Source organism: Carlito syrichta, unplaced genomic scaffold (genome assembly GCF_000164805.1).
Source record: "Carlito syrichta isolate Samal-C Ts95f unplaced genomic scaffold, Tarsius_syrichta-2.0.1 Scaffold117975, whole genome shotgun sequence".
In the NCBI taxonomy this organism is placed as follows: Eukaryota; Metazoa; Chordata; class Mammalia; order Primates; family Tarsiidae; genus Carlito; species Carlito syrichta.
Genome location: NW_007062071.1, coordinates 47171 through 67321, shown reverse-complemented (window position 1 = coordinate 67321; position 20151 = coordinate 47171). Strand labels below are relative to the sequence as shown.

General features: G+C 47.5%; 2 protein-coding genes across 4 annotated transcripts in view; both read left to right on the top strand.

Annotated features, from left to right (window-relative positions):
• The window catches only part of NIPSNAP1 (nipsnap homolog 1), a 20193-nt gene extending 12387 nt beyond the window's left edge, over positions 1–7806 (top strand). For both annotated transcript variants that reach the window (XM_008047852.2, XM_021707445.1), the window contains exons 5-10: positions 3042–3112; positions 3256–3396; positions 3715–3746; positions 4096–4190; positions 5662–5745; positions 6710–7806. In XM_008047852.2, coding sequence (XP_008046043.1) covers positions 3042–3112; positions 3256–3396; positions 3715–3746; positions 4096–4190; positions 5662–5745; positions 6710–6774 — 488 coding nt within the window. In that variant the 3' untranslated portion in view covers positions 6775–7806. The remainder of the gene's footprint in view (positions 1–3041; positions 3113–3255; positions 3397–3714; positions 3747–4095; positions 4191–5661; positions 5746–6709) is intronic.
• Positions 7807–8856: 1050 nt separating this feature from the next.
• Positions 8857–20151, top strand: part of THOC5 (THO complex 5) — a 41997-nt gene continuing 30702 nt past the window's right edge. The window contains exons 1-6 of one of the 2 annotated variants that reach the window (XM_008047850.1): positions 8857–8929; positions 10778–10893; positions 13553–13660; positions 15428–15571; positions 16937–17050; positions 17195–17292. In XM_008047850.1, coding sequence (XP_008046041.1) covers positions 13565–13660; positions 15428–15571; positions 16937–17050; positions 17195–17292 — 452 coding nt within the window. In that variant the 5' untranslated portion in view covers positions 8857–8929; positions 10778–10893; positions 13553–13564. Of the gene's footprint in view, positions 8930–8979; positions 9154–10777; positions 10894–13331; positions 13338–13552; positions 13661–15427; positions 15572–16936; positions 17051–17194; positions 17293–20151 lie in introns of those variants that run through there. The other variant, XM_021707444.1, reaches the window with a different exon arrangement.

The following is a 20151-nucleotide window of genomic DNA, read 5'->3' as shown; positions in this document are numbered from 1 at the left end:
TTTTTTTGAGTTGGAGTCTCACTCTGTCGCCCAGACTGGAGTGCAGTGGCCACTCCCGGTCACCACAGCCTCGACCTGCAGGGCTCCAGCGATCCTTCCGCCTCAGCCTTCCAAGTAGCTGGAACTACAGGCGCGCACTACCACACCCGGCTAATTTTTTGATTTATTGTAGGGATGAGGTCTCACCAAGTTACCCAGGTGGGTCTCGAACCCGCGGGCTCAGGCAGTCCATTCACCTCAGCCTTCCAAAGCACGGGATTACAGGCTGAGCACCGAGCCCGGCTGTGAGTCCCTTTTCCACAGGTCAGCATTGCTAGTTTTCGCAGATTTCCATCCATACAGTACTTTTGCTATTTTCTTTGGGAAAAAGGTCTTTAAACAACAGGGAAAGGCCACTTTGCAGATGGGAAAATCAAGACACGGAGTAAAAAAGCTGGTGAGGCACAGGCTGGGCATGGGAAGTAACTGAGTCTGAGCTTCCAAACCACTGGTCAGCCAGCAGCCCTCAGCTATAGCCTGTCTACGTGACCCTTTGGGGACCATCCTCCCCTGGCAGGCCAAGCCATGCTCCCAGGATGGTAAACTGTTTTCTTTCTTCTTCACAATTAATTAGGCTGCCTTGTTATTGGGAGGTGGATTCGTTTTCAAGGGCTGCCATAACAAAATATCACAAACCAGGTGACTTAGAACAACAGAAATGTATTATCTTGCAGTTCTGGAGGCCAGAAGTTAGAAATCCAGGTGTTGCTGGGGCTGTGCTTCCTCCTAAGCTCTTGTCTTAGGGAGACACTTGCTTTGCCTCTTCCAGCTTCTGGTGGTGCTGGGAACCCTCAGGGTTCCTGGGCTCATGGCATATCACTCCACTGTTTGCATATTTAGTCACATGGTGTTCTCTCCATGTGTCTGTCTTCTCCTTTCTGTGTCCAAATGCCCCTCTTCAAACAAGGATACTTACTAGTCAGTAGACTTATGGTCCACTCAGTATAATCTCTTGATTATATCTACAAAAACGCCATTCCTAAATAAGGTCACTTTCTGAAGTCCTGGGTGGGCATGAATTTTGAGGGGACACTATTTAACCCAGTACAGAGAATATGACTTAAAAAAAATTCTGAGGCCAGGCGCGGGGGCTCACACCTATAATCCCAGCACTTTGGGAGGCCGAGATGAGAGGATTGCTTGAGCCCGCGGGTTTGAGACCTGCCTGGGCAGCTTGGTGAGACCTCGTCTCTACAATAAATCATAAATTAGCCGGGCATGGTGGCACATGCCTATAGTTCTAGTTACTTGGAAGGCTGAGGTGGAAGGATTACCTGAGCCCAGCAGGCCAAGGCTGCAGTGACCAAGAGCATGCCACTGCACTCCAGTCTGGGCGACAGAGTGAGAGACTCCAACTCAAAAAAAAAATCTATCTATATGTCTATCTTTTTTTTTTTTTTAAGTTGGAGTCTTACTCTGTCACCCAAACTGGAGTGCAATGGCATGATAATAGCTCACCATGCTTTGACTACCTGGGCTCAGGCAGTTCTTTCTCAGCCTTCTGAGTAGCTGGAACTATAGGTACACATCACACCCAGCTTATTTTTCTGATTAAAAAAAATTTTTTTGTTTTTGAGTCAGAGGCTCACTCCATTGCCCAGGCTGAAGCACAGTGGCATGCTCATGGCTATCCCAGCATCAACCTGCTGGGCTCAGGTGATTCTTTCGTCTCAGCCTTCCAAATTGCTGGAACTACAGGCGTGCACTACTACACCTGAGTAATTTTTTCACTCATTGTAGAGATAAGGTCTCGCCAAGCTGTTCAGGCTGGACTTGAACCCCTGAGCTCAGGCAATCCTCTTGCCTTGGCCTCCCAAAGTACTGGGATTACAGGTTTGAGTCACATTACACCTGGACTAAAATTTTTTTAAAAATTAGTGAGTGTGGTGGTGCATGCTTATAATCCCAGCTACTTGGGAGGCTGAGGCAAGAAGATTGCTTGAGTCCAGGAGTTTGAGGTTATAGTGAGTCATGGACACACCACTGCACTCTAGCCTTGGTGACAGAGCAAAACCCTGTCTCTAAAAAATAAAAAATGAGTCTGGGCTCAGTGGCTTAGTCTGTAATCCCAGCACTTTGGGAGGCCGAGGCAAGTGAATTGCCTAAGCCCACGGGTTCAAGACCCACCTGGGCAACTTGGCAAGACCTCGTCTCTACGATAAATCAAAAATTAGCCAGGCGTGGTAGTGTGTGCCTGTAGTTCCAGCTACTTGGAAGGCTGAAGAGAAAGGATCACCGGAGCCCAGCAGGTCGAGGCTGCGGTGGCTGGGAGCATACTACTGCACTCCAGTCTGGGTGACAGAGTGAGACTCCAACTCAAAAAAATAAAATAAAAAAATTAAAAATGAATTATAAGAATACAAAGAATTTTCAGAGAAAAGTAAGCTTCTCTTCTCCCTGGAACCAGGGACACAATTCTGTGTCCCAGGGGCATCTGCTGTCACAATCTGTTGGGTCTCCATCAAAAGGTTGATATATAGATGTATGGACCATCGTCCCTGGTGTGTCCTCACCCTCTAAGTTGATGTGGTGGCATTGCACACATGCTGTTCTATTGTTTGGTTTCTTTTTTTCAGTTCACTGTCTTGGAGTGTTCCATATCAGCCCATCATCTCTGCCCCATCCTTTTGTCCAGTCTGTCTCTCAAGGCCTGGTGGCCATCTTTAGCATGCTGCTGCTCCTAGGGTACACATTTGACCCTCTTGTTGCTGTCTAAGGTTGGTTGGGTGGGAGCATTATTCCCACTTTCAAAATTAGGACACTGAGGCCCAGAGGGGTCAAAGGCCATTTGGCAGAGTGGAAGTCCAAACCCAGATCTCCTGGACTTGTGTCATCACCTACCCCATGCCACCCCCCACCAAGGTATAGGGAACTCAGAGAGGGAACCTAGCTAAGCCCACCCTCACCCTTCACCCTACCACATATATACTTAAACGGCCTTGGGGAAGTCATCTGCTGGGGGACCCAGCAGGCCTCTGACCTGCGCCTCTCACCCCCAACAGTGCACCTGTGGCGATTCTCCGGTGGCTACCCAGCCCTCATGGACTGCATGAACAAGCTCAAAAACAACAAGGTATGTCAGTGTCTACTGGGTACACCTCTCTGCATGTTTGTCCTAGCCCAAACCTGTGCCGGACATTCCTCCACCACCCCTGGAGCATATTGTCAGGGTGGAGGGTGCCCTCTGTAGCTGTACCCATATCACCACACCCACAGGAATACCTGGAGTTCCGGAAGGAGCGGAGCCAGATGCTACTGTCCAGGAGAAACCAGTTGCTCCTTGAGTTCAGCTTCTGGAACGAGCCGCAACCCAGAGCAGGCCCCAACATCTATGAGCTGAGGACATACAAGCTCAAGGTGCCTCCCTCCAACGGATCCCCTCTTGCCTCTCTACTTCCCTGCTGCAGTGCTGTTTTGCAACTGCCCCAAGGTGGGTGGATCCTGTGCCCAACACCTAAGCTGGAGTCTCTGGCCTCTCCCTCCCCATGGGCTTAGAGCAGAGGTATGTAACGCACATGTGTTCACATGCATCTGAGGCGTGAGACAGGGCTGACGGATGAGGCGTGGCAGCCCCTGGAACTGAGGAGATGGGACAGTTTTCCCTCCCTGCCCAGCTGTGATGCTAGGAGTCTGAGGTGGGGGCTCATTTCCACCCTTTCTCTGTTTCTCTTTCAGCCAGGAACCATGATTGAGTGGGGGAACAACTGGTGAGTGGCAGCACCAGGGCTAGGGTGGGGGAATGCTGCTCACCGGCCCCATGAAGGCCCCTGGGGGGCCACCTTTCCCCGGGCCATATCACAGGAAGCTCAGCATCCTCTGCCCCTCACAGATCTGGGAGAAGGATCCAAGCAGGAGGCAAGGCTCTCCTGGGGACCGTGAGGCCTCCCTTGGCAGAACACCCAGCCATTGCCCCTTTCCTATCATGTCTGAGAGTGTGGGCCCTGCCTCAGGATCTTCCTGTGAGGTGTGGCCAAGGAATCAGCTGCAGTACACACACCCCAGGGAACCCTTTGCACCAGCCCTGGCTTCTGCCCCATAGTCTTCTGCCATCTCCAGGGCTCGGGCCATCAAATACCGGCAGGAGAACCAGGAGGCAGTGGGCGGCTTCTTCTCGCAGATAGGCGAGCTCTACGTTGTACATCATCTCTGGGGTAGGTTGGGGACCTCCCAGGAGCCTCTGTTAGTTCCCTTTTTCCATTGCCACTCTTTGTAAACAACAGGCATACATTAGTGCCCTCATGGAACTTACATTCCAGCAAAAGAAGATACTACCTCAGATGCAAACTCATAAGACAAAGATTAGGCCGGGCTCCGTGGCTCAGCCTGTAATCCCGTGCTTTGGGAGGCTGAGGTGAGTGGATTGCCTGAGCCCGCGGGTTTGAGACCCGTCTGGGCAACTTGGCGAGACCTCATCTCTGCTGTAAGTCAGAAAATTAGCTGGGCGTGGTAGCGCGTGCCTATAGTTCCAGCTACTTGGAAGGCTGAGCGGAAGAATTGCTGGAGCCCAGCAGGTCGAGGCTGTGGTGGCCGGGAGCGGCCACTGCACTCCAGTCTGGGCGACAGAGTGAGACTTCAACTCAAAAAAAAAGACAAAGACAAAGATTAATTTCAGATTATCACAAATAACATTTGTAGAAAAAAGGCAGGGAGATAGAGAAAAATGTGGCAGAATCTACGTTGGCTTGGATAGACAAATGCCTCTCCGAGGGGATAAAATGTAAACCCAGAGCTAAAAGATGAGAAGGATCCAGCTGCAAATTTGAAGAAAAGCATTCCAAGTGGATGGAACAGTACATACAAATGCCCTACAGTAGAGAAAGACCTTCAGGATTTTGAGGCATGGCAAGGAGATTGATGTGGAATGAGTGGGGAAAAGTGTAAGAGATGGGATAGGAGAGGGAGACGAGGGCCAGGTCACGCTGAGGATGAGTTGGGATCTATTGCAAATATAGTGGGATGCTGCCTCGGTATTTCAAGCAGCAGCAGTATGATCTGATTCATGCTCTAGTATACTCCTCTGGCTGCTGTGTGCTTTGCCAAGAGTGTATGGTAGGGGAGCGGTAGAGAAAGCAGGGTATCAGGACGCAGTTATAACAGTTCAGGTGGGAGGGGTAAGCCTGGCCTGAGGCAGTGGTGGTAGGATGCTGAAAAGCCACAGATTGATTAGTCTAGAGGTAGTCCAGTGGGACTTGTGGATGAATGTCTGTGTGGGGCAAGGGAGGGAGAAGGGATTCCTCAAGAGCGCCAGGCTCCTGTTTGAGCAGCTAAGTCTCATTTACAGAGCCTGGGAGGTCTAGGGGAGGAGGGGTAGGGAGTGTTGGCTCTTGGAAGTGTTACATTTAAGATGCTACACATCCAAGAAGAGATGTCAGGTGGGCACTGGATAGACGAGTCTGGAGCCCCTAGGAGAGTGTGGGACTGAAAATCAAAATGTAGGAGTTGTTAGTATATGTGCTTATTGGAAGAACTGTCAAAGCAGGCCTTGTTTGCTAACAGTCCAAGGGAAGCACCTAGGGAGGAAGCGACAGCAGGGTGGGCTTGGAGCAATGGGAAGAGGGCCCTATGCTGGGTAAGGGTTTGGATCCTCTGTGCCTAAGGAATGAGCCTATGCCATTCCCACAGCCTATAAAGACCTGCAGTCTCGGGAGGAGACTCGAAATGCTGCCTGGAGGAAGAGGGGCTGGGATGAAAATGTCTACTATACAGGTGAGTGAATGCCTCCTCTGAGAGTCAGTGAGGCCTTTGGAAGTCATCTGCTGGGAGCCCTAACTGAGGATGAAATCCCAGCTGCAAGGAGATCTAGCCATACCTGATTACCTCCAATGATGGAGAACTTTTTTTTTTTTTTTTTTTTTTGAGTTGAGGTCTCATTCCGTTGCCCAGACTGGAGTGTGGTGGCATGATCATGGCTCATCACAGCCTCGACCTCCTGGGCTCAGGTGTTCCTCCCGCCTCAGGCCTCCCAAATAGCTGGGACTACAGGTGTGCACCATCATGCCCAGCTAATTGTTTTTTTTTTTTAGAGATAAGATCTTGCTATGTTGCCTAGGTTGGTCCTGAACTCCCTGGGCTCAAGCAGTCCTCCTGCTTTGGCCTCCCAAAATGCTGGGATTGCAGGCATGAGCATTGTAGGAACCCTCTTAATAGGTGGATTAATAGATTTTTAGCCTTGTTTTATCATTAGGATATAAGCAGTCCTAGATGAGTACTCTAGGGAATGATAATATAGCCAGGCTGTCCGTGCCTAGATGATGTGGAGTAGCTTGCCCTCAAGTGATCCTCCTGTCTCATCTCAAAGTATTGAGATTACAGGCATTGAGCCACCCTGCCTGGCCCCCTACTTTGCTTTTAACCTAGCTTTGTCCTTAGCAATAATATCTGTGCAATCACTTTTTATTATGCTAGTTATTTTTTTTCACATAAAAGAAAAATAAATCTATAGCTATTAAAATTCAAGAAAATGTACCTATTATCACCACCTAACTCCTGTCTTATCTTATACTTTGGGAAACCTGGTGTTCTCCATGAGCCCTTCCAGGAGGTCAATGGGGGATTTTCCTCAGCATCTGGGGTCTTCTTCCCCATCAAAAGCCAATGTGTGTGTTGGTGGGTGGGAGAGCTTGTTGGGTTGCCTCAGCCCATTCCATGACCTCTGCCTCTCTCTCCACAGTCCCTCTGGTGCGACACATGGAGTCTCGGATCATGATCCCCTTGAAGATCTCACCTCTTCAATGATGCTGCCGACACCTCCACCTCCTTCCCCTTCTCTCCTTCAGGGCAACCCCGGACAGAGGAGTTTCTGGTCCTGCTGTCTTGGTTTTGTTTTGGCTCTGGGAGGACTCTGAGGGGAGTGCTCAGCTCAGACAAGTGGGAACTGAAGGATGACGAGGTTCTGAGGACTTCCAACTCTGCTCAAACCCTTTTCGCCTTTCCCACCTGTCTCCTACTCCCTGCTAGAAATAGTTTTCTAATTTCCCTAAATGAAGGATAGGTCTTCTTATATCTTTCCCAAGATTCCTCATCTCAAGGCCATCACTCCCCAATTGTTGCCATGGAAAACCTCAGTTTAGCTTAGTTGCATAAAAGGTAGCATGTCCAGTGGTTAGAAGTGGGGTGGGAAAAGAGGAGGTCAGGCCAGGCCAGGCCTTCAGCAATTCCCTGGTCTCCACTGGGCCACCCACTTGCTGGACTGTTAGAGCCAAGTCCCTCTGGCTGAGGAAAAGCCTGGAACTGCCAAAAACTCCTCAAATCAGCAAGGAAAAAGAGATGGAAACCAGGAAGAATTTAGGGGCAGGAGCTAGGCATGTAACAGGAACCCAGAAGGTAGAACTTAGAATTCAGAACTTGGGTATGAACTGCAGAATTTAGAATACAGAATTGAGAAGACAGAACTGAGGTGACAGAAGTCCACTTGGGGAGGGAGGGGTTCTTAATACTAGACAGATGGAGAGTGGCTCATCTGTTTCTTCCTACTACATATTGGGGTGGAGAACTTGAATGTGCAGTTCTAGTCCTTCTGTGCAGGGAGTCTCCTGCCCTCTCTCCTCCCTGCAGGCAGAAGTACAGCCCAGATCCCTTCCCCCACTTGGCATCATCAGCCCAGCCCTCATTCTACAGGGCCACCAAGTATGTGGAGTGGGGTGTCTCTGGGTGCCTCTTCAATGACCCCCCATACCTCATGAACCCTCGGGTAGCTTGATTCTGCATCCCTTCTGGGAAAACTTGTGCTGGAGTTGCTGACAGAACCAATTACATATTTACTATAAACCATGGTGTCTTTTCTTTATCTGCAAGGAACTTCAGCAAGTGCCCAAATCAGGGCAGAGCAGAGCTGGGGGCTTCCCAGTCCCATGTAGCAGATCTGCCCCCTGCAGAGTATGTGTTCCTCACTTCCTCTCAGTAGGGCAACTTTGATCTAGCCCCAGGGCAGTAGAAGGAACAGGCTCCAGTACAACTAGGGATTCAGGACATGTGTTTCTAGTGCTAGATAAATAGGATTTACACAAAAAACCCTGGACCCTGTTTGCACAATTCATACCAGGGGTAGGAAATACTTGAAGCTTTCAAATACTGTATTAGAGTTATGACTGTCCTGGGCAATATTGAGCTTAAAATGGGGAAACTAGTGATTTGCCTCTCAAACAAATGTAAAATGAGATTAACACCCTCCCTGACTTGCTGCCTTCATTGGCGTGACATATTATGGTGACTATGACTGGTAAAGAATTCAGGTTATGGGGCCATGTTTCTCTTTGAGCTTGGCCCCCTCCCTAATCTTGAGGCGGTGAATCTTTTTTCGCTCTTGCTGTCTCTCTAATACTTTCTAAATATATTTTCCAATCTATTAAACAAACAAACAAACCAGGTTATGGAGGCAAATCCTTTAGGGTCCAAATCTTGGCGGTACCATCCTTTTGTGTTCTCTTGGGCATACCACATTCATTCAACAACTGTTTGGAGGAGCGCCCACTAGTTGTTGCTGAACACTTCTTTGGACCCTGGGGGAAGTGAAAGAGGCACATAAAAGTCTTTGCAGTCAGACTCAGTGTCTTGGTTTTAGACGGCAGCATAGGGGGTGTTGGCCGGCTAGACTCCCTACTGTCTCGCTTGCCGGCCGCGCGCCCGCAGCTGTCGGTGGCCTCAGGCTTGGGCTTCCGCCCTCCGCGGCTCGCTTCCGGCCTCCGCGGCTCGCTTCCGGCCTCCGCGGCTCGCTTCCGGCCTCCGCGGCTCGCTTCCGGCCTCCGCGGCTCGCTTCCGGCCTCCGCGGCTCGCTTCCGGCCTCCGGGCCTGCCGCTCTTTCCTTTTTTCCGCTTCTCTATGGTGTACGGACTGCAGTAGTCCCGCCGCAGGAAGTGGCTCGTGGACCGGGCTTGGTTCGCAGCATCGTGCGGTGAGGAGGGTATCGGATGGCCGGGCTGGGGTGCGGGCCGTGGCCGGGTACGCTGGACTGAGGTGCTGACCCTTCAAAGGACGCCCCTGAGCTGGGGTCCGACCCGGCGTTTCCCCACTCATATGCGGGGTCCCCGGGCTCTCGACTAGGCGCTGCGCCGTTACCTTCTGAAATACGTTTAGCTGCTGCAGCATCCGCAGGCCCCACGTTGTACCCTTTTGATGGCCATGATGTAGTCAGATCGCGGCGGTGACAGTAGTTATTGTTCTCTTCTGTGTGCCAAAGTCAGGATTTTCCACACTTAAGCCTTTCGAGTTCCACCTTTGTGGATTTTGCGAAATCAATTTACCACCTGTGCTACTGTTTATTAAAGGTTTGTTTATTGGTTTGTTTGTTTTAAGACGGGGTCTTGCTCTGTCGCCCAGACTGGCGTGCAGTGGCGCGATCATAGTTCACTGCTCAAGTAATTCTCCCGCCTCAGCCTCTCGAGTAGCTGGACTACAGCCGCGGCTACCACACCTGGGAGATTTTTAATTTTTTTGTAGAGACACTATGTTGCCCAGACTGGTCTTGCCTCAAGCAATCCTCCCGCCTCTTATTTACTGAAGGTTTTTCAACTAATAACCTTTAAAACTTGAATTTACTGAGCCTGGACAACATGGTAAGACCTCATCTCTACAATAAATAAAAAAATTAGCTGGGCATGGGGGCTCACATCTGTAGTTCTGACTACTTGGAAGGCTGAGGTGGAAGGATGATCTGAGCCCACCAAGTCTGGCTGAGCTGCCACTGCACTCCAGCCTGGGTGACAGAGTGAAACTCCGACTCAAACAAGCAAACAAACTTGAATTTACTTTTGCAGAAGGTGATGGTAAGATTTCATATAATAAAGACAAAAATTAATATATTTAATATAATGAAAGCAGACAATTGTTAACAAATTCTGGCCAGATTTTGTTGTCTAAGGTCTAGTGTTGTTGTGTTTCCCTCCCCCCCATCTTTCTGTTGCCAAGGCTGGAATGCAGTAGCATGATTGTAGCTCATTGCATACTTGAACTCCTGGGTTCAAGGGATCCTCCTGAGTAGCTGGGGCTACAGCATACCAATATGCTAGACCAATTTTGTTTTTGTTTTGTTTTGTTTTTGAGTTGGAGTCTCACTCCTTCGCCCAGGTTGGAGTGCAGTGGCACGCACACTCACGGTCACCCCAGTGTCTTACCTTCTGGGCTCCAGCGATCCTTCTGCCTCAGCCTTCCAAGTAGGCTTGGCCAATTTTTAAATTCTTTTTTTTAGAGACAGGGTATCGATATGTTGCCCAGGCCAGTCTCAGACACCTAGCCTCAAGCAGTCCTTCTGCCTTGGCCTCCCAAAGTGCTGAGATTACAGGCATGAACTGTCATGCCTGGCCTTATCTAAGGTTCTGAGACAGTTCTTTTGTTACAAAGGAACATTGGTGTTCATAGATATTAAAACAAACTAGGGAAACTGAAATGTTCTTGAAGCAACTAGAAACTTCAAAAAAGAATTAAAAACAAGTCTGGGCTCGGTGGCTCAGCCTGTAATCCCAGCACTTTGGGAGGCCTAAGCAGTGGATTGCCTGAGCCCGTGGGTTCAAGACCATTCCAGGCAACTTGGCGAGACCTCGTCTCTACAATAAGTAAAAAATTAGCCAAGTGTTGTAGCCCATGCCTATAGTTCCGGCTACTTAGAAGGCTGAAGCGGAAGGATTGCCAGAGGTCGACGCTGGGGTGGCCGTGAGCATGCCACTGCACTCCAGCCTGGGCGACAGAGTGAGACTCCAACTCAAAAAAAAAAAAAAAATTAAAAAGGAATTAACCTTCTCCTTAGATGTCCAGCATTATTTAAGATCACCCATGCACCATCTAAAGCCCGGTTTCAGGTCATCTTCATCATCTTCCCCAGTTGGAGTGCCTCCTTTGTTAACGCCAGCTGGAACCTCTGAGGTAGGTACTGTTATTCTTATTTGATTTGTGAGGGAACAGACGAAGAGAAAAGTGAAGTGATTTATCCCAGGACTCATAGCCTTAAAGTAGTGGAGTGGAGATTCCAGCTCCGGGTTCTCTGGTTTTTACCATGAACAGACTATTGGCTCTCTCAAATGTTGGTGACAGATTGGGGTAAAGGAAATAGTACTACTTACCTTAGGAGGCTCTGATAAGGTGGCGAGGGAGGATACTTTGTGACCCTAGAGCCCCATAAACTGTAGATTCTGTTCTTTAAATTTTAGGATCAACCAGGGAATTGATGGCATCACCAGATGAGATGCTTGCAAGACTAGGAGGCACAACAATATAACTGTCAAGATCACTGATACGGCATTAGATGGGCCCAAATTTTAGCATACTAGCATTGTGACCTTGGGCAAGTCATTTACCTTTCTGAACTTCAGTTTTCTTTTCTTTCTTTTTTTTTTGAGTTGGAGTCTCACTCTGTTGCCTAGACTGGAGTGCAGTGGCCGCTCCCAGCCACCGCAGCCTTGACCTGCTGGGCTCCAGCAATTCTTCCGTCGTAGCCTTCCACGTAGCTGGAACTACAGGCAGATGCTACCACACCCGGCTGATTTTTTGATTTATTGTAGAGATGAGGTCTCACCAAGTTGCCCAGGCAGGTCTCGAACCCACGGGCTCAGGCAATCCACTCACCTCAGCCTCCCAAGGCACGGGATTACAGGCTGAGCCACCGAGCCCAGGTAGTTTTCTTATCTGTAAGATGGTAGTAGTTCTTTTCTGAAAAGTCTATCACAAGGATCATATGAGGCCATACTCAAAAGTGCTTAGATCAAGGCTGTGCACACAGCAATCAATCAATCAATAGTATTGGGAATGGGTTTATATGCCAGACTGAGGAGTTTGGATGCTAATTTATGGAGCACTTTGCTAGGCTTATGGGGAAGATGGCAGAGCTCACAGTCTAAGGGGGAAGACATGTAAATGGCTCAAAGAGATATGTTTCCTAATAGTGTATCAAAATTAACCAAAGGAGCTTCTTTTTTTTTTTTGAGTTGGAGTCTCACTCTGTCGCCCAGACTGGAGTGCAGTGGCCGCTCCTGGCTACCGCAGCCTCGACCTGCTGGGCTCCGGTGATCCTTCCACCTCAGCCTTCCAAGTAGCTGGAATTACAGGCATGCGCTACTACGCCCGGCTGATTTTTTGATTTATTGTAGAGATGAGGTCTTGCTGCCCAGGCGGGTCTCGAACCCGTGGGCTCAGGCAATCCACTCACCTGAGCCTCCCAAAGGTGCGGGATTACAGGCTGAGCCACCGAGCCTGGCTTTGTTTTTTTTTTTTTTTTTTTTGAGTTGGAGTCTCACTCTGTCGCCCATACTGGAGTGCAGTGGCCGCTCCCGGCCACCACAGCTGCAACCTGCTGGGCTCTGGCGATCCTTCTGCCTCAGCCTTCAAAGTAGCTGGAACTACAGGCGCGTGCTACCACGCCTGGCTGATTTTTTTATTTATTGTAGAGATGAGGTCTCGCCAAGTTGCCCAGGCAGGTCTCAAACCCATGGGCTCAGGCAGTCCACTCACCTCGGCCTCCCAAAGGCACGGGATTACAGGCTGAGCCACTGAGCCCGGCTTCAAAGGAGCTTCTTGGAGAAATTGTTAGGGACTTCTTAGAGTGGGTGAGCATTGTTTAGTCTTGAAGGATATAGAGGGAGGAATTGAAGATGATCACTGCAAGAATGAGGAGTGCTTTGGGAACCAGGAGTGCTATGTGCAGTTGCAGCTAGGAGCAGAGGTTGGACCATGGGAGGTTTAATAGGAATAGGAATGTAAGAAAGGTGGGTTGGGGAAAGACTGGGAGGGGTCTTTATGCTGGGCTAGATAATATGGACTTCATTTGGTGCATGATGAAGAACCAGCAAAGGTTTTGAAACAGGAGAGGCATTAATTAGGTTGAGGATTTTTTTTTTTTGAGACAGAGTCTCCCTCTGTCACTCAGACTGGAGTACAGTAGCACAATTATAGCTCCCTGTGGCCTTGAACTCCGGGGCTCAAGTGATTCTCCCTGTGTTAGCCTCCCAATTAGCAGGAGCACACCACCACACCTGGCTAATTTTTTTTTTGTAGAGATAGGGTCTTGCTTTGTTGCCAAACACTGGTCTTTCATTCCTGGCCTCAGGTGATTCTCCTGCTTCAGCGTTAGGCTGGATTTTTTAAAGAAAGAGAATTTAGCCAGCATTGTTGGGCAGGACTGTTAAAATAGTCCTGGAGAAGAAGGACCTGATCTAGGAGTGTTTAGATGGAGAGACACATGGTGCTTGGGATTGCCAAGTGAGCACCTGGACTCTTCTGTGGAGAGTGTGAGTGGGGCAGGGAAGGGAGAGGTTGAAGATCAGTACGAGGTCAGTGGAGTAGGTAGGGGTACCTTTTTTAAAGAGGAGGTGGAGGTGGAGTTCATTTTGGACAGGCTGAGGAATAATTCCCTGTTGTATTACAGAGGGATAAACTGAGGCTTTGGAGAGTTAAGTGACTTTTCTTGAGTTACCAAGTCTGTAAGTGGCCAGAACTGCTAGTTAGAATCCAGAAGAATCTCCAATTCTGATTCTGTAACATCTCATAAGCTTTCTCCCCTAAACAGCTCTCTGCTATTTTCTCTTGACAGTGAGGAATAACTATGTCATCAGAATCAAGCAAAAAACGGAAGCCCAAAGTGATCCGAAGTGATGGAGCCCCAACTGAAGGAAAACGGAATCGATCTGATACTGAGCAGGTGAGACCAACCAGGGTGGCCATGATACTGAGAAACTACATCTCAGCCAAGCACTCGGCTTTGACTTTGCAGCAGCTCAGGGTCACATCTACCAGGGGTAACCTCCTGGTGGCCTCCATTTGACCAGCCAGATAACTGTAATTCCTTTGGCTCCACAAAAGCTGAGGTTCCACATCAGGCCTGCAGCATCCCCAAAACCAACAAGCCTGATTAGACATGATTAATGCCTGCACAGTGATTGTGTTCCAGTATGATGTATGTTTCTAATGTTCCTGGTGGTCTGAAGAAGGCAGTCTGTCTGCTGCTCTGGCGCTTCATAGATGTTGCATCCCTGTGTGTACTGCTGAGACACAATCTCTTCTGCGGTCTGGGAGCTCATGTGGTCAGCAGGTTCTTTTTCTCTTCCTTTTGTCTGTTTCTCTATCCTCAAATCTGTCAAGTTAATTTATGACTTAGGAGTTTTGGTTGTTTGGTTGATTGTTTTTTGTTTGTTTTTTAAAATTAGAATAGGAAAACATACTAACTTAAATTTAAATTAAAAACAGTGCTTTCCTTGAATTTAGGAAATCAAGATTAACGAAGAAGAGCCTTATCCTTTTTGGGCACTGATTCTGGCTCTCTTAAATCTCATGTTCTGTTTACTGCAAATCCTGGGAGACCGATTATGATTTTTTTTTGAGTTGGAGTCTTACTCTGTCGTCCAGACTGGAGTGCAGTGCCCATTCCCGGCCACTACAGCCTCGACCTGCTGGGCTCCGGCGATCCTTCCACCTCAGCCTTCTGAGTAGCCGGAATTACAGGCACATGCTACCACGCCTGGGTGATTTTTTGATTTGTTGTAGAGATGATGTTTCGCCAAGTTGCCCAGGTGGATCTCGAACCCACAGGCTCAGGCAATTCACTCACCTCGGCCTCCCAAAGTACAGGATTACAGGCTGAGCCACCAAGTCCAGCGAATTATGATTATTTTAATCTCTGTCAAAGCTTGAGTTGACCATCAAAATGCCCATCAGGAGGAATTTGGTTGAGTGAATTCTGGTTCATCTCTGTAGTGTACTATCATGTAGCTATTTTGATGGAGATCTGTATTTATTGGGGTGGGAAGTTACACTAAAACACCTGGGCAATATGATCCTGCTTTGTTTAAAAATAAAATATGTATTTACCCACAATATTCACAGTGGAGTTGTTCCAGGCTGGGAAGTGAAATTACAGGCAATTTTTTTTTTTTTTGAGTTGAAGTCTCACTCTGTTGCCCAGACTGGAGTGCAGTGGCTGCTCCTGGCCACTGCAGCCTCGACCTGCTGGGCTCCAGGGATCCGTCCGCTTCAGCCCTCCAAATAACCGGAACTACAGGTGCATGCTACCACACTCGGCTAATTTTTTTGATTTATTGTAAAGACGAGGTCTTGCCAAGTTGCCCAGGTAGGTCTCGAACCCGCGGGCTCAGGCAATCCACAAACCTCGGCCTCCCAAAGTGCGGGATTACAGGCTGAGCCACCGAGCCCGGCCCAGACAATTTTTTTTGATACTTCTCTCTATGCTCTGAACCTTTGTTACCAAACCTGCATTATTTTGTAATCAGAAAGGGGGAAAAGACTTCTATTTTGAAAAGAGGAAAAACATAAGGACCAGATCCTTTAGAGGCCTGATTGATACTTAATTATTATTGTTCACATGTAACGAGAGCTGTTAGCCAAGTGTCCCTGGTCCCAACAGGGAGAGACTTTCACCACCCACCTGGGGTCTCTGTCCTCGCCTCCACAGGAAGGTAAATACTATAGTGAGGAGGCCGAGGTGGACCTGCGGGACCCTGGCAGAGACTACGAGCTATACAAGTACACGTGCCAAGAGCTACAGAGGCTGATGGCCGAGATTCAGGACCTGAAGAGCAGGGGCGGCAAGGATGTGGTAAGGAATGGCACCAGGAGGCCATGAACCTGGTGGGTCTGCATAGACAGGGCTGCTTCTGCTCCTACCAGGGCCCTTCCTTGTCTTGGTCTTTCGTCCTAGCCATGATCAGGTGGTTGGAGACTTGGGATTCCTGACACCTTCCTATTTGTTGGAACTTCTCATCTCTACCCAGTCACCAATCACAGTCATGAAATTAAGGGATAATTAATTTTTTCCCTAAGTATAATTTGATCATTTATCCAATTAACACTTATTAAGTGCCAGGCATTTTGCTGAGTGTTGGAAATGATAGTACATGCAAATTCCCTTGTTATAAAAATGACTACACACAAGTAAATTATGGTGACCAAAAATGAAATTATTAATATTAAGTGAATAAACCAGGCTTTAGAGGCAGAGAAACTAAATAGTTGGAGTAAAAACTAAATGAATATGCCAGGCATGTTGGCTCATGCCTGTAATCCTAACACTTTGGGAGATGGAAACGAGAGAATTACCTGCTCAAAAAAAAAAAGAAAAAAAAATTAGATGAATAATCTTATAATTTTTATTTATTTATTTATTTTGAGTTGGAGTCTCACTCTGTCACCCAGACTGGAGTATAGTGGCCGCTCCCGGCCACCTCAGCCTTGACCTGCTGGGCTCCGGAATCTTTCCGCCTCAGCCTTCCAAGTACCTGGAACTACAGGCACGTGCTACCACACCCGGCTAATTTTTGATTTATTGTGGAGATGAGGTCTCGCCAAGTTGCCCAGGCGGATCTCGAACCCGCGGGCTCAGGCAATTCACTCACCTCAGCCTCCCAAAGTGCGGGATTATAGGCTGAGCCACCGAACCCGGCTAGGATAAGTTTTTTAAAAATAATTTTTTCCCCAGGAATCTCACACATTTGTGCTAATGTTGGCCAAATTGTTAAGATTATTACATCTAATCTATTGTATTATAGTCAAGCTTTATAGCCTTATGGCTAAATAAGCAGTTATTTAGCCATAAGGCTATGAAGTTATTAAGTTATTCTGTAATGTTATTTGTATGGGTCAGATTTTATGACAAGGTGTTACCATTGCTAGTTTCTCTATGAAGGCTCTGCAGGGATAGATTTAATTGTGCATTGACTGTACCGGCCCCATCTTCAATTCCCGTTACTCCAGTCCAAGCAGAAACTGCTTTTTTTCTCTGGGAATCTTAAAGCACTTATGTTATACAGTCATTCTTTCATTTCCCTTATGACCTTTCTCATGGTTCTGAGCTCCCTCCAGTGTCTGTTTCTGGCCTGAATAAGGATGGGTCAGCAACAAGGGACTGAAGGAAGTTGAGCCAGGACATGTAGTCAGTGGTCTTGACCATTTTCTTTGCCCACAGGCCATTGAAATCGAAGAACGGAGGATCCAGAGCTGTGTGCATTTCATGACTCTAAAGAAGCTTAACCGATTAGCCCACATCAGGTTGAAGAAAGGGAGAGATCAGACCCATGAAGTAGGCATTAAGAAGTTTAGTTAACCCGCCTCCTCCTTTCTCCCATCCCCTTCTTTATGCCCTTTGCCTCTTCTCTGAGTTTGCTGACCCTTTGTTCTGCCCCACCCTGATTTGCCTTGCTTACCTCTGATCTTGTCCTTTCAGGCTAAGCAGAAAGTAGATGCCTATCACCTGCAGCTTCAGAACCTGTTGTATGAGGTGATGCACCTGCAGAAGGAGATCACTAAATGTCTGGAGTTTAAGTGAGTTTGGGAGGACAGGACTTACCACAGATGATCTGTTGGTAACTGCTTTTTCCTATGTAGGTCACTGTGAGTCATTTTAAAAAGAAATCTGGTAAGCTGGGAAGACTGTAGGATCTGGGAGAAGGGTGAATAGATCCCTTTGAGTGGGAGAATTACAAGTAGTCGTTTCAGGCTGCACAAAGAACCTCAGAAACCTCTGTGACGCTTTTGAATTTTGAGCTCTGTTCTTGGTAAAAAACAGTGCTCTCTCTCCATCAGGGTCCTTCATATGACCAGTTTGATTTCTGGACACATTGTGTGGGTCAACTCATCTACAGTCACATTCTTTTAATCTTTTGGCCCAGTTTCCCTCTCTAAGGTCCTAGCAGTTTATTTTTGCAAATTGATTTTATTCTTTGAATCTGAACTTCTTGATGCTTAGCTGCCTTCAAGTGAACAAACTGAAGCTTGTCAGTGTCTTTTTAAAAATGTAATACCTGACTGGGCTCGGTGGCTCAGCCTGTAATCCCAACACTTTGGCAGGCCAAGGTAAGTGAATTGCCTTGAGCCTATGGGTTTGAGACCAACCTGGACAACTTGGCGAGACCTTGTCTCTATAATAAATCAAAAATTAGCTGGGTGTGGTAGCATAGCACGTGCCTGTAGTTCCAGCTACTTGGAAGGCTGAGGTAGAAGGATTGCCTGAGCCCAGCAGGTCAACACTGGGGTAGCCGTGAGTGTGCCACTGTACTCCAGCCTAGGCAACAGAGTAAGACTCCAACTCATAAAACAAACAAACAAACAAAAAAAACGTAATGCCTCTTGGCAAAACCAAGCTGAGAGATGAGAAAGGAGTAAACAGGGGAAGAGAAGGGAAAGTGTTCTTGCTTGGTCAGACCTGTTTGTGCAAACTGAAAGAATTCATATTTTATTTGTAACAAACTTGGCATAAGCAGGGCCATATCAGACATTGGATCCAGCATTTTTTTTTTTTAATTTTATTTTAAAGATGTGGGGTACAATTCAGGGTTGGGCATATAAATGTTCATTATGCCAGTACCCTTGTTGATGAGGTGTGCCCCTCCCTCCCCTGGCAGTTTCCTTCAACTGTCAATCTCACCCCCCCAGGATCCAGCATATTTTTAATAATGATGTTGCTGACTTTTGAGAGGCGTCTTTATCTGTTCTTCAAATTTGTCACTTAATAGTTGGGGCGATTAAATCGGCATTAGGTCTGTGTCCGATTGATAGTATTGTACCATTGTCAGCTTCTTGGTTATGACATTATACTATAGTTAGATATGATATCCTTGAGGGAACCTGTGTGAAGGGTAATGGAGGAAATATAATCTCATTATTTTTTTTGAAACTTCTTGCAAGTATTAAACTATTTCAAAATTAAGACGCTATAAAAATAAGACAAAATAGTGTGATGCCCTGGTCTGTAATTGTTCAGGTGGAAGCTGACAAACAGAATACAGTGGAACTTGGGCCATAAGGAGCAGATAGTCACATGGAAGCAGCATGGGCCCTTGGGTCAGATAGCCTAGATTCTAATTCCAGTTTATCTACTCATTAGCTGTGGACCTTGGGAAAGCTGCTTACCAATGGAAGCCTCCATGTCAGTTGAAAAATAGAGATAAAAACCTCTACCTCCTAGAGTTGTTCTGACAATTAAATGAGGTGAGGATGACATATAATGGGTGCATACTAATATATGGTATAAATTATGATATAAATATATATAAATAATGACTGAAATAATAGTAATAATAATTATTATTATTATTTTTGAGTTGGAGTCTCACTCTGTCATCCAAGCTGGAGTGCAGTGGCATGCGCACAGCCACTGCAGCCTCAACCTGCTGGGCTCAAGTGGTCCTTCCACCTCAGCCTTTCAAGTAGCTGGAACCACAGGCATGTGTCCCCACACTGCTAATTTTTTGATTTATTGTATATACGAGGTCTCGCCATGTTGCTCAGGCTGTGCTCTCAAATTCCTGAGCTCAGGCAATCCTTTTGCCTCTGCCTCCCAAAGTGCTGGGATTACTATTGGAAGTCACCACACCCAGCTGTTGCTGTAGTTATTGGCATCGTCGTCCATGACCTGAGCACTCAATTATGTTAACACAGCAAAGAGGATCGGATTTCTTTTTTTATACATACATGTCACTATATGTTTAACAATTAAAGCCTCTAGATCTTTCCACATTTGGTTTTATCATGCTTGATCTTCCCTACCCTATGCTTATACAGTCAATGTTTTGTACCTTAAATGCAAACTCTCACAGTTCTTTCTGTTAAATGACACACCTGTCATTTAATAAATTATTGCTTTCAACCTGACAGCGTAGGCCTAGACCATAGTGGGTTTTTTTTTTGTTTTTTTTTTTGGAGTTGGAGTCTGACTCTGTCACTCAGACTGGAGTGCAGTGGCCGTTCCCGGCCACCACAGCCTCAACCTGCTGGGCACCGGCGATCCTTCTGCCTCAGCCTTCCAAGTAGCTGGAACTACAAGCACGCGCTACCACGCCTGGCTAATTTTTGATTTATTGTAGAGATGAGGTCTTGCCAAGTTGCCCAGGCAGTTCTCGAACCCGCGGGCTCGGGCAATTCACTCACCTCAGGCTCCCAAAGCACTGGGATTACAGGCTGAGCCACCGAGCCCGGCTTTTATCTGACTCTTTTAGCTTTTAGCTCTCTGGTCAGCTGGAGACATTTGTATATTTGATAAGTATCTCTTCCAGATCTTTAGCTAATTTATATATAAAAAGGTTAGATGTAGCTGGGCTCAGTGGCTCAGCCCGTAATCCCGCACCTTTGGGAGGCTGAGGTGAGTGGATTGCCTGAGGCTGTGGGTTCTAGACCAGCCCGGGC